Source organism: Theropithecus gelada, chromosome 18, assembly GCF_003255815.1.
Source record: "Theropithecus gelada isolate Dixy chromosome 18, Tgel_1.0, whole genome shotgun sequence".
Taxonomy (NCBI): Eukaryota; Metazoa; Chordata; class Mammalia; order Primates; family Cercopithecidae; genus Theropithecus; species Theropithecus gelada.
In genome coordinates this window covers 45,754,649-45,768,136 of record NC_037686.1, presented here as the reverse complement: position 1 = coordinate 45,768,136, position 13,488 = coordinate 45,754,649, and the positions used below count along the sequence as shown (strand labels likewise).

Here is a 13,488-nt window from a genome sequence, read left to right as displayed (position 1 = left end):
TTCACAATTGCAAAAATATGGAACCAGCCCAAATGCCCATTAATCAACAAGTGGGGAAAAAAAAGGTATATATATAGCATGGAATCCTATTCAGCCAAAAAAAGGAATTGAAAAATGGCATTCGCAGCAACCTGGATGGAGTTGGAGACCGTTATTGTAAGTGAAGTAACTCAGGAATGGAAAACAAAACATTGTATATCCTCACTTATAAGTGGAAGCTAAGCTATGAGGATGCAAAGGCATAACAATGATACAATGGACTTTGGGGACTTGGGAAGGGTGGTAGGGGAGTGAGGGATAAAAGACTACACATTGGGTACACTGTACACTGCTCAGGTGATAGGTGCACCAAAATCTCAGAAATCACCACTAAAGATCTTATCCATGTATCCAAACACCACCTGTTCCCCTAAAAACCTATTGGAATAAAAAAATAGATCAAGACACCAAAAAAAATAAGAAAAAAGGAATGTTACATACTTTTCTATGGTATATATGTTCAAGGGTAAACACATATTTTTTAAAGGAATAGAGGAAAAGAAGAAGAAAGTATCTCAAGCATCTTTTTTCATAAAGTTATTGGAGGATGCACTCCATCAAAACAAGGGAGCAATCCAAGAAAGGAACAGATTTTAGATTCAGAAAACAGGATATCCAAACAAAAGAGAGGAAGGGGGAATTCCTAGAATGCTAGAGCTGGTTGAGCCCAGGCTGAGAGCTGTGCTCCAGAAAGCAATCAGACAAAAATGGTCAGAGATATCCAGAGAGATTTCAACAAGATGAAACTGACAGATTGTCTGATGTATTTGAAAAGATTGAGACAGTATTTATTGAATTAAAGAATGTTAGGGATGGAATTATTAATAAATACATAGAAAACTAAGCATCAGACATACAAACAAAAACAATTATTAATTCCAGAAAACAAAAATTGAGCCTAAATGGAATCATATAGCTCAGGTGTAACCAAAGTACATTTTCACAATAATATACTGTAAATACTAAATTTGGATCTAATCACAATTATGGTATAAAGAGCGAATGTTGGGAGTGTGTTTCTAGTGTGAATATGGGGTAAAGGGAGCTAAACTGTCATCTTCCATAGTAGGAAGTCAGTTAATAATAAAGTTTAAAATAGAAAAATGGCAAATAATTGTATGAGCCTGTTACTTAGAGTTAAAGAAAACAGAAATTGAAAACACACACACACACACACACACACACACACACAGCTAGAAAAGAAAAAAGGTAGTTGTCTCTCACAAATGGAAAATGAGGTAGGATGGGAAAAGGGCTGCTATTTTCTGTAATAACTTTAATTAAACTCTCTGATTCTTTAAATTATAGGCATACATATCTTGATAAAAACTAAAATTTAAAAGGATGAGACATCATATCATACTTGAGACTGTGATGCTGGAGAAATCATCATCAGGTGCTTTGACACCGCCCATCCCACCCCCTTAACAACCACCACATGCACACACACCCTGGCCTCTGCCTGGTCACCTATATGCCCCCACAGCTCTCTGAACCACAGTCAGGGCAGGACGAAGTCAGGGATAGAGGGGGCTAGACTGAGTGGACCATAAGCACAGATAGTTCATAAAAGAATAGCAATGTATTCAATGATATATACATTAAAATTATACCATGACAAAGTGGGATTACCCCAGGGCTGCAAACAAGTATTGCCTCATATAAGGGGTTCTATTAATATGCTACACCACATCAAGACACTAAGCAGAAAGAGCATCTTATAATTTTAATGCATACTTGACAGGTATTTTATAGAAATCAACAACAATTCCTAATAAAAACTGAAGAACTAGAATTAAAAAGAATTCCTGTTAACAGCATAGAGCATCCATATTTAAATTAGCAATAATTCCTCTATATTCAGAATATACAAAGATGCCTACTGTTATTGTTGTCATTGAAATCATTAATAAAAATATTATTAACATTGTCTGGAAAGTTTTTAAAAACAACAACAAGAGAGATAAAGACAGTACAAGGGAAATAAATACTGAAAAAGAAGACACAAAAATATCTCCTGTATATGATGTGATTACATACCTGGAGAGCTAAATCCGCCAAAATGATTCAAATATAAAAATATCTAGTGATCCTGTTAAACTGTAAATCAGATGTCTGTTTCATGCCCTCTCAACTTAGTGGCTTGCTATCTCCTTCAGATTAAATCCAGTGTCCTTGGCCCCATACCATCTGGTAACAACCTTGTTTTCTCCAATTCTCCACCTCTTCTGCTTCACTCCACACACATGGCTTTCCCTGTTTCTCAGTGATATGGTTAGGCTTTGTGTCCTCACCCAAATCTCATCTTGAATTTAATCCCCATAATCCGCACAAGTCAAGGGAGAGACCAGGCAGAGGTAACTGGATCATGGGGATAGTTTCCCCCATGTTGTTCTCATGACAGTGAGTTCTCATGAGATCTGAGGTCTGCTGGTTTTATAAGTGTTTGATAGTTCTCCCTGGCCGGGCGCCGTGGCTCAAGCCTGTAATCCCAGCACTTTGGGAGGCCAAGACGGGCGGATCATGAGGTCAGGAGATCGAGACCATCCTGGCTAACCCAGTGAAACCCCGTCTCTACTAAAAAATACAAAAAATTAGCCGGGCGAGGTGGCGGGCGCCTGTAGTCCCAGCTACCCGGGAGGCTGAGGCAGGAGAATGGCGTGAACCCGGGAGGCGGAGCTCGCAGTGAGCTGAGATCCAGCCACTGTACTCCAGCCTGGGCGACAGAGCCAGACTCCATCTCAAAAAAAAAAATAAATAAAATAAAATAAAAAAAGATAGTTCTTCCTGCATTCATTCTCTCACCTGCTGCCCTGTGAAGACGTGCTGATATGGTTTGGCTGTGTCCTCACCCAAATCTCACCTTGAATTGTAACAATCCCCATGTGTCAAGGGTGGGGCCAGGTGGAGATAATTGAATCAAGGGGGAGGTTCCCTCGTACTGTTCTTGTGGTAGTGAATAAGTCTCAGGAAATCTTATGGTTTTATAAATAGGAGTTCCCCTGCACAAGCTCTCTTGCCTGCCACCATGTAAGACGTGACTTTGCTCCTCCTTCACCTTCTGCCATGATTCTGAGACCTCCCCAGCCATATGGAACTGTGAGTCCATTAAACCTCTTCCTTTATAAATTACCCAGTCTCAGCTATGTCTTTATTTGCAGCTATGCAAACTCTGAATCAATTAAACCTCTCTTCTCTACAAATTACCCAGTCTCAGGCAGTTCTTTATAGCAGTGTGAGAACAAACTAATACACTCAGCATGCCACATATGTTTCCATCTCAGGGCTTTTGCGCTTTCTGTTCCCTCTGTCATCTTATCCAGGTCTGCTCGAATGATACCTTTTGATATTGGCCCTCCCTGTCTTCCCTATCACAAATGTCACTTTGTCAGTGGCCTTTCCTGAACACTAAATCTTTTCCTGGTCATTGTTTGTCCTCTGCTATGCTTTATCTTTTTCTTTATATGATTTATTGCTACCTTGTATATTAGTTATATTTTTGCTTATTGTTTCTCTTCTCATTAAAATGTAACCTCCAAGAAGATGAAAATTTTAGATTCTCAGAACCTAGAAGACTATCTGCCCCACAAAAGGTACCTGTTAACTCGATGATGAATAAATGATTAAATGAAAGGCATTTAAAGCACTCAAAAGATACATAAAAGAATTACTCTCTCTTCTTCAGAAAAATAAGAAGTACTCACAGACTGAGATTGACAATTTCCATACATAACATAATTTATATTATGTATGGAAATTAAAATTAAATTAAAAATTAAAAAGGACAACAAAGTATTTGAATAAACAAAACAAAAATGATTAATAGTTATCACCTACGAAGAGTGCATTTAAATTTATAAAAACACCAAGACCATAACAGATAAACAGATAATTCATAGAAAATTATACACAATATAAACAAATACATGGAGAAATAGTAATCTTCACTAGTAAACAAAGGAACGTAAATTAAAGCCAGTTGAAATACTGTTTTATCTGTCAAATTAGAAAAAAAAAGTTTTTGCTAACTGCTGTTGAAGTGCAGAAAAAGCTAGCAGATTCATTCCAGAGTGATGGCACTGTATTAAATAATATTTTTGCAAAGCAATTCAGCAATATAGAGAAAGAGCCATATACATGTCTGTGTCCTTTACTAGTAATGCCTCTATTAGGAATTATTCCTATGGAAATTCAACAGCAGCAAAAAGCTATTTGCAAGAAGATGCTCACTGCAGTGTTATCTATAAAAGCCCCAAACTGAAAACACATAAATGGCTAACATTAAGGGGAATGGTTTAATAAATTATAGTACCTCTGCACAATGGAATATTATGTGGCCATTAAAATGATAATTATGCAGAAACATGAAAAATGTTTATGATCCACTGGTCATTGAAAACAAGCAGAATACAAAATAGTAGGCATACACCACAGATAACACTCCCAGCATGTATTACATTTAGAAGAGATAATATGTAAAAATAATATAATAGTTGTATTGGGGTTAGTGGAATTTTATAGGTGACATAAGAAATATTATTTTTTAAACGTTCTCTTTAAATTTTCACACAGAAGCTCTTGTAATTTCTAACAGGTTAGATTCTGAAAGGCTCTTCCTGTGTCTGAAGTAATACTGCACCAACTATCAATTTGTACATAGCCCTGTAAAACTTTATCATCTTTACTTTTATTTACACTACAATAGCAAGACTCTTCTTACCACCACTTTCAACACTCCCTCTGTGGAGTTTAAAGGCAATGCAGAAACATGTTGAACAAAGGAGGAAGCAAACAAAATAAGATGGAACACTAAGGCTGGAGCGAAAATGACCCTGGAAACCACTCCAGTCACCTGTCCATGGCTGGCAGAGCTAATGTGTTTTTGCCTTGGCTGGAAGTTTTGCTTATATGTCTGAAAGCTGTTAGGTGAAGAGGAGTCTCCACTTTGTCCATACCAGAACACATGGTCTAGAAACACAGCTGGGACTTGAGTCAGCCACCCTCTAAAACCCAGGCATAAGCCCAAATGGATTTCCCCAGTGACATGTGTGGGGGTCAAGTGGTTCCACTGATCCAGAATCCCCCACATCTCTGAAAACAAGCACAGCTTCATAGCATAGAATGGGGTTGGGGGTCCAGTCTTCCCAGAATATTTTCCTCCCTATCATCCCCTTGGGGAACAGATCCACCCATCTTCCTTGTGATACCTTCCTGATCTTTCTGCTACATTCTAGCTGGAAGACTTTGAACAAGTTAAGCTCTCTGTGCCTTACTTTCCTCCACTGTAGAAAAGGGGTAAGAAAAGCCCCTACCTAACAGAATTATGTGAGCATTAGTGAGTTAATATCTCTCAAGTGAAGGGAACAGTGCCTGCCATATAACACTCAAATGATGCTAGTTATCACTAACTGTTATCCTCATGGTGGAACTGACCTGATCTCTCTTTTGCTCCACTGTGGTATGTGTGCATACTTAATAAAAAACCCAGTCCCAAACTTGGAATGGGACAGAACCTTTTTGCATGATGTAATTTCCAACCTCTTTCTGGGAAGAAATTAGCGTTGATAAAATGCTTAAGCAATTTTCTGATAAACTTTAATGAGATTAAGACCTCTTCTGGGAAGCCAGATACCCACCCACTCAGCTGACTGTCAGTCAGGATCTAATGATCTTGAAACAATCCTTTTTTTTTTTTTTTTTTTTCATTGTATCCAGTCTAACAGTGATTATTTAATCATCCTGTTTTTCTATAAAATTTTTATATAGGAGACAATCTCTGAATTAACCCACTAATGCTTCTTTTCTTGTGATTTGCTTGAACTTAAACTTTGGCATATGTTTAAAAGTAAAATATCTGACCAGGCATAGTGTCTCATGCCTATAATCCCAGCACTTTGGGAGGGTGAGGTGGGAAGATCACTTGAGCCCAGGAGTTCAAGATCAGCCTGAGCAACATAGCAAGATCTTGTTTCTACTAAAAATACAAATAAAAATAAATTAGCTGAGCATGGTTGTGTAGTCCCGGCTACTCAGGAGAATGGGGCGTGACAATCACTTGAGCTCACGAGGCTATGGCTACAGTGAGCCATGATTACACCACTGCACTCCAGCCTGGGTGACAGAGCAAGAACCTGTTCCCCCAGAAATAAATATAAAATAAGATGTTTGAAAAAGCAAACAAACCTATTATAGCATATAAAATAGCTGATAGCATTTATTTGTAGTCTTAGTTCTAACATTCGTACTAGGGGAGGGACCCTGGAAAGTAAGGACCACACTTGTGATGCAGGATCTTAAAAGAAATGATTTAGGCAGATAGCGAGGGTAAAAGAGTCTTCAGTAAGGCTTTCCTTTTAACAAAAAGCAGCCCCCAAATCATTTCCAACAAAGAGCAGCCTGAAAAATCAAGCTGCAGCCTGAAAAGGCAAGCTAGAATCTTGCACGGGTGAATGCCAGCAGCTGTGCCAATAGGAAAAGGCTACCTGGGGCTAGGCATGTTCAACATGGCGACTCCATCTTCCCTTTTCTTTGCCAACCATGTGTACAGTAAGGAACAGACAATATGGTGCTGGCCAGGTAAAGAACCCATCTGCATACTAAAAGATCAGGGTTGGATGGCCAGCTTCTTCATGGACTATGCAAATGTCACACCTGTTCTGACCAATCTCTCGGGCCCTATGTGAATCAGACACCACCTCCTGAAGCTTGTCCATAAAACCCCATGCATTTCACCACGGAACTGGAAGACCCACTCAGGTGCCCCTCTCTCTCTCTGCAGGAGAGACAGCTATTCTCTCTTTCTTTTGCCTATTAAACCTCTGCTCTTAAACTCACTTCTTGTGTGTCCGTGCCCTCAATTTCTCTGGTGTGAGATGACAAACCTTGGGTATTTACCCCAGACAATGACACCACTTCATTTGTTTTTACCCATATTTTCATCTAGCACTTAATATTGTGACTGATAAAGAAAAGGTAATCAATAAATGTTTGGTTTTTTTCTTTTTTTTTTTTTTGAGACGGAGTCTTGCTCTGTCGCCCAGGCTGGGGTGCAGTGGCCGGATCTCAGCTCACTGCAAGTTCCGCCTCCCGGGTTTATGCCATTCTCCTGCCTCAGCCTCCAGAGTAGCTGGGACTCCAGGCGCCCGCCACCTCACCCGGCTACTTTTTTGTATTTTTTAGTAGAGAGGGGTTTCACCGTGTTAGCCAGGATGGTCTCGATCTCCTGACCTCATGATCCGCCCATCTCGGCCTCCCAAAGTGCTGGGATTACAGGCTTGAGCCACCGCGCCCGGCCAATAAATGTTTGTTAAGAGAATAAATTAATGAAAGAACAAATAAACTTTTTAAAAGAATTGAAAAAAGCAGCACTTACTGGGAGGCTGCGTTATAAAGCACTACTGGCTTCGGACTCAACCCAGGGATTGAAACATGTTTTTACCTGTGTGGCTTGGGGAAAGTTTATCCACCTTCCTGCAGGTTCCAATTCTTCACAGCACTATGGAGAGAATAGTGCATTGTGAAGGTACCGTGAGTTGGGATAACTTGCGCAGAGAGTAAAACACAATGGCAAGTACATTTGGGCCTAAAGATATCTTAGTTCTCCTTGTTGCCACTGACTTTTTTTTTGTGATTGGAAAAGTTACTTCCTCTCCCTGGGCCTCAGTTTCCTCATTCTTAAATAATAATTAAAAAAAAAAAAATCCCTCATGGGTCATGGCTCCTCTCTCACTGCCTTCGCTCCCTGCAGGCACTGGTGGTATGCGCCCAGGTGTACCTGCCACTTCCCGCCAGGTCCTTGCTTTGTATTTGCACCTGCCCCCCTTTTGTTTGTAGTCTAAGTGACACGGGTCTCCCTCTCTTTCCTCCAGCTGCATTGCTCAATTCTGCAATGTGTCACTGTGGTGTGGAGCTGGCATTCTGGATGATGTGGCATGACCTCACACTGATGCCATTCCCCTCCCACCAAGCCAACCTGGCTTCCTCCTCCACCCATGGAATAAGCCAGAATGCTGAAAGTGGGAGGGAAATAGAGCACCAAGGTTAAGGAGGCAGTCCCTGACATTTATTAATGGAATTTCTGTTTCTATGATGAATGTAGAGATTTGAGGTGACTGCCTCTTAAGGTGATATGTAGGGAGATGATGAACCCCAGTGTTTTCCTTAACGATCCATCAGTTTAGAGGAAAACATACATATACAAAGTCAATATTGAAAAGACTGCATAGACCTACAGAGTAGAGAGGAGGGGAAACAGATGTGCTTGGACTTACAGCAGTGCAAAGGCTGCTGGAGCAGTGCCCTGAGCTGGCCCTTTAGGGATGGATAGGATTCACTCAGATTTGTGTGGGTGAATAGACAGAGCCTTCCAGGGCTCCAAAACTGATGGGGTTATGGTGGAATAGGGGTTGAAAACAAGAGAGAAAAAGAAAAAAAATCCCTCATGTGCCAGGGATCTAGTCAAGGTAAAATAAATACCTTTAAAAATACTTAAAAAAATAAACATCCAGGGCAGACCCTGGCTTTCAGCCAAGGTAGAGAAACAAAGACTGGATTTACCCTCGCGCCTGGAAAAATAAAAATACTAGACGATATAGGTGAAACAACAGTTTTCAAGACACCAGACATGAGGCACTGAAAGACAGTGACGCCTGAGAGATGAGAAAAAATAATGTGAGCTCAATTGCCCAAACTATAGCCTTGAGAGAGTGTGTAGGCCATAGAGCAGGAAGGGGGCACTAGCATTCTTCCTGAGTTGAAGAGACAGAGTTGAGCGTCCAGAGAGATCAAGGCAGTTAAAGTTCATAGGACAGAGCACCAGAGAGAAGACAGAGAAAGAACTTCAAAGATCTGTAGAGGGCTCTCCTCAAGTAATAATCAGAGTACTGATTAGTGCAAACATGTCAGGAAAATACCCAAAGCCAGGAAAAGAACCACCCAAAAAGGGGTAAAAGAAATAGTACTGAAGTAACCCTCATAGGGTTAACAAGAATTCTGGATAGAAATACAGTTATAATTAAGCATTAGTCAGGCTGTGCTTTGACCTACTTCCTTGTAACTGAAAGTCACAGTAGCACTAGATACTGACCACTTGCACCCCCATTATTCCAATAAGTAGGATCTCAGAAATTGCTTAAGTTGTTTTTTAGATCCTAAATTCCAGCAAAACACCTAATGCCAACCAGCTTGAAGACCCCCATAGAAGTAGTGAATCTCATGAGAATACAATTTCTTCATCACCTTGTCCCATGACTCTGATATAGGAGTTAAGAAGAAATTACTTAGGCAGATAGTGAGGGTATGGGAGTTCTTGGTAAGGTTTTGCTTTTTAATGAAAAGCAGCCCCCAAACCATTTTCTAACAAATAGCAGCCTGTAAAATCAAGTTGCAGACACAGATAAGAAAGCTGGAAGCTTGCATGCATGATTGCCGGCAGCAAAATACCACCCGGGAATAGGCAAGTTCTAAATGGCGGCTCCATCTTCCCTTCTCCCTTTGCCAGCCACGTGTATAGTAAGGAGCAGACAAGATGGCCCTGGCCAAGTGGAAAGCCTATTTGCATAATAAGATCAGAGTGGGGTGATCAGCCTTCTCCCACCCCCGCTGCGCTACGTAAACATCACACATGGTTGAACCAATCTGTGGGCCCTATGTAAATCAGGCTCTGCCTCCTCAAGCCTGCCTATAAAATCTGCTGCGGTCCGCCACTCTTCCCTTTTTCGGACACCTCTCTCACAAGAGAGAGGGAACTACCCTCCTCTCTCCTTTCTTCTGCTTATTAAACATTCCGCTCCTTAACCTACTCCATGTGTATGTGTGTCCATGTCGTTAATCTTCTCGATGCAAGACGACCAACCCCGTGTATTTACGCCAGACAACGATACCGCTTCAACTTCACCCAGCGTTCTTTGACCAATCAACAATCTCCACACTTCAGCCCATTCCAAAGCCCTTAAAAACCCTAGTCCTAAACTTCTTGGGGAGGTAGATTTGAGGTTTCTGCCCATCTCCTCATTCAGCAGCCCTATGATTAAACCTTTCCCTGCTGCAATCCGGTATCTCAGTGTACTGACTTGCCATGCACATCAGGCAATGAACCTATTATGGTTTGTTCATGATGCTCACTTGGATCAGGAATAATGTTGTTCCCACTGGCCAGACTTGAAAATTTCACAATTCACAGAGCTAAAGTACTGAGAAAGATCTTAATACTGTCCTAGACTACATATGAATCTAGTCCCACCTAACAATCTTATGAACAAGGTCCAACAGGGTCAAACTATTTCAAATATCTTAATTGAGCCCTTTAATAAAGCTAGAAAAAATTTAAAGGAATACAAGCATGTCCAGCACATAGGATAAAATTCACAATGTCTGACATTCAATACAAAATTACCAGATATGCAAAGGAGCTGTAAAATATGGCCCTATTAAGGAGAGAAAGCCAATCAATCCAAACTGATCCAGAACTTAGAATTAGCAGAGAAAGACAATGAAAAAGTTCTTATAACTGTATTTCATAGTTCAAAAAGTTAAGACATAAAAAGTGAGATATAAAAAGACTAAATAAAACGTCTAGAGATGAAAACTACAATATTTAGAATGTGTTAAATAAAATTTCTAAGAGGCCATTGGTTTGGACTGAGCTCCTGCAGTAGGCCCAACAGACCAAACCAAAATGGAGTCACTCACACTGAAGTTCCACAGCACCAAGCTGAAACAAAGTTGTTTATCTGACCTTCCAAGAAATTGAGAGAGAAAGAGAGAGAGAGATAATAGTCAAATCTCCAAATAGGGAAGTTTTAGCCAGCATTATAAGAAAGTCCTCTCTGCTTTAACCTTTACAAGAAAAGTAACTTTGAAATGACCAATCTGCTTTTGTTATTTGGTTCTCTTTCCTGGGCCCTTCTGTCTATAAAGCCAACCACTCCTGCTCAGCTCATCAGAACACTCATTCTATTTTGTAGAATGAAGTGTCGCCCAATTCTAGATGGAAAATAAAAGCCAATTAACATCTTTAAATCAGATGTGTTGTAATTTTGTCTTTTTCAGATGAAAAATACACTGGATAGAATCCAATAACAGCAGATAAGATTTTGTTCCCTCCACCCTCCCCTATTTTCCAAAAGAGAATAAGGAATTTGAATACATAGTAATAGAGGCTATCCAAAAAGAAACACATAGAGAAAAAAAGAATTTTTTAAATGTACAGAGCAAAAGTGCACTGTGGGGACAATTTCAAGCAGCTTGTTCTATGTGTAATTAAAGTCTCCAGAGGAAAGGAGAGAGTTGGAGGACAGGAAAAAAGTGTTTGAAAAGAGAATAGCCAAAATGTTACTAAACTTGATTTTTTAAAAAAACTATAAACCCACAGTTCCAAGAAGCTCAAGAAAACGGAAACATAAGAAATATGAAGAAAGCATACCAAGACATGTCATAATCAAATTGTTCGAAACCAATAATAAAGACATAATCTTAAAAGCAACCAGGGTGAGTGGAGGGGAAGACACATTACATGCAGAAAAAAGTACAGGGATTACAGCAGATTTCTCATACAAAATAATGTAGGCAAAAAGACAGGGGAGCAGTATCTTTAAAATACTGAAAGAAAAAATTGTCAACCTGGAATTTTCTACACAGTGAAAATGCCTTTCTAAAGCAAGGGTAAAATAAAGACTTTTTCATACATACAAAAGCTAAAAAACAAAATAATAGCCAGAAGGCCCATATTATAAGAAGTGCTAAAGGGCATTCTTCAAGCACAATGAAAATGATGCCAGGTGGAAATATGGATCTAGACAAAGCAATGATAGCTTTAGAAATGGTATTTGCATTTATATCTGTATTTTAAAAGATAATTATACAAAAATAATAACAATATAATATGGGGTTTATAACATATGTAAACGTAAAATGTATGACTAAAGGAAAGAAATGAAAATGTACTATTGTAAGGTTTGTATACTATTCACGAAGTGGTATAATATCATTTGAAAGTAGACTTTGACATTACAGATACATATTATAAACCTGAGAGCAACCTGAGGTAATACTGGTAAAACAAATATAGGAAATACAGGTAGTTAACAAAGGAGATAAAAGGGAATCACAAAAATATTCGGTCCAAAAGAAGGCAGAAAAAGAGGAAAAATTGAACAAATAAAAGATGAGATGAATAGAAAACAAATAGAAAGATGATAATCACATTAAACATAAGTGGTCTAAACATTATAATTAAAAGGCACAGGTTGGGCCGGGTGCAGTGGCTCAAGCCTGTAATCCCAGCACTTTGGGAGGCCGAGACAGGTGGATCACGAGGTCAGGAGATCGAGACCATCCTGGCTAATATGATGAAACCCGTCTCTACTAAAAAATACAAAAAACTAGCCAGGCGAGGTGGCGGGCGGCTGTAGTCCCAGCTACTGAGGAGGCTGAGGCAGGAGAATGGCGTAAACCCAGGAGGCGGAGCTTGCAGTGAGCTGAGATCCAGCCACTGCACTCCAGCCTGGGTGACAGAGCAAGACTCTGTCTCAAAAAAAAAAAAAGAAAACAAAAACGGCACAGGTTGTTAGATTGGGTATAAAGAAAGACCCAACTATAAACTGAAACCTACTTTAAATATAAAAAATATGAAAATAAAAGGATCAAAAATATATACCAAGCTAATACTAATGAAAAGAAAGCTAGACTAGTTATATTAGTGTCAGACAAAGTAGATTTCAGAGTAAAAACATTACCAGGAATAAAGAGAAAATTTCATAATGATAAAAGGATCAATTCATCAGGAGGAGGACATAACAATTGGAAACTACTATATACCCAATAACAGAGCTTTGAAAAACTGGAACCAAAAACTAAACAATAAAGAGATAGCCTTTAAAGCCATATATCTATTAAGGTAATTAAATATGTAGTTAAAAACTTTTCCATAAAGAAAATTTTAGACCCAGCTGGCTTCACTAGTCTAAATGGTAAATTCTACCATTTAAAGAAGAAATTATACTAATTCTACATGAACTCTTCTGGAAAACTGAAGGGAAGGGAATATTTCCCAACTCACTCCATGAGGCAGCATTACCCTGATACCAAAGCCAGACAAAAACATTACAAGAAAAGAAAACTACAGACTAATATCCTTCGTGAACAAGATACAGAAATTGTAAATGAAATTTCAGCAAATAAAATTTGACAATATTTTGAAAGGATAAAATATCATGACTAAGTGGTATTTATCTCAGGATTGAAAGGTTGGTTTAACATTTGAAAATCAGTGTAAGGCATCATATTAACAAGCTGAAAAAAATAAATAAATAAAAAAACTAGGATCATCCAAAAAGCATTTGACAAAATCAAACATCCATTTCTGATTAAGAAAAAAAAATGTATCAATAAATATCAGCTGGACATGGTAGCTTGCTCCTATAATCCCACCTACGTAAGAGGCTGAGGCAG

General features: G+C 39.1%; 2 protein-coding genes across 2 annotated transcripts in view; one reads left to right on the top strand and one right to left on the bottom strand.

Annotated features, from left to right (window-relative positions):
* Window positions 1-13,488, bottom strand: part of ZBTB7C (zinc finger and BTB domain containing 7C) — a 382,043-nt gene that overhangs the window by 217,021 nt on the left and 151,534 nt on the right. The window lies entirely within an intron of this gene.
* On the top strand, window positions 7,537-8,083 carry C18H18orf12 (chromosome 18 C18orf12 homolog). The gene is given in 2 exon segments (XM_025365138.1): window positions 7,537-7,731; window positions 7,733-8,083. Coding segments are annotated over 2 exon segments (546 nt in total).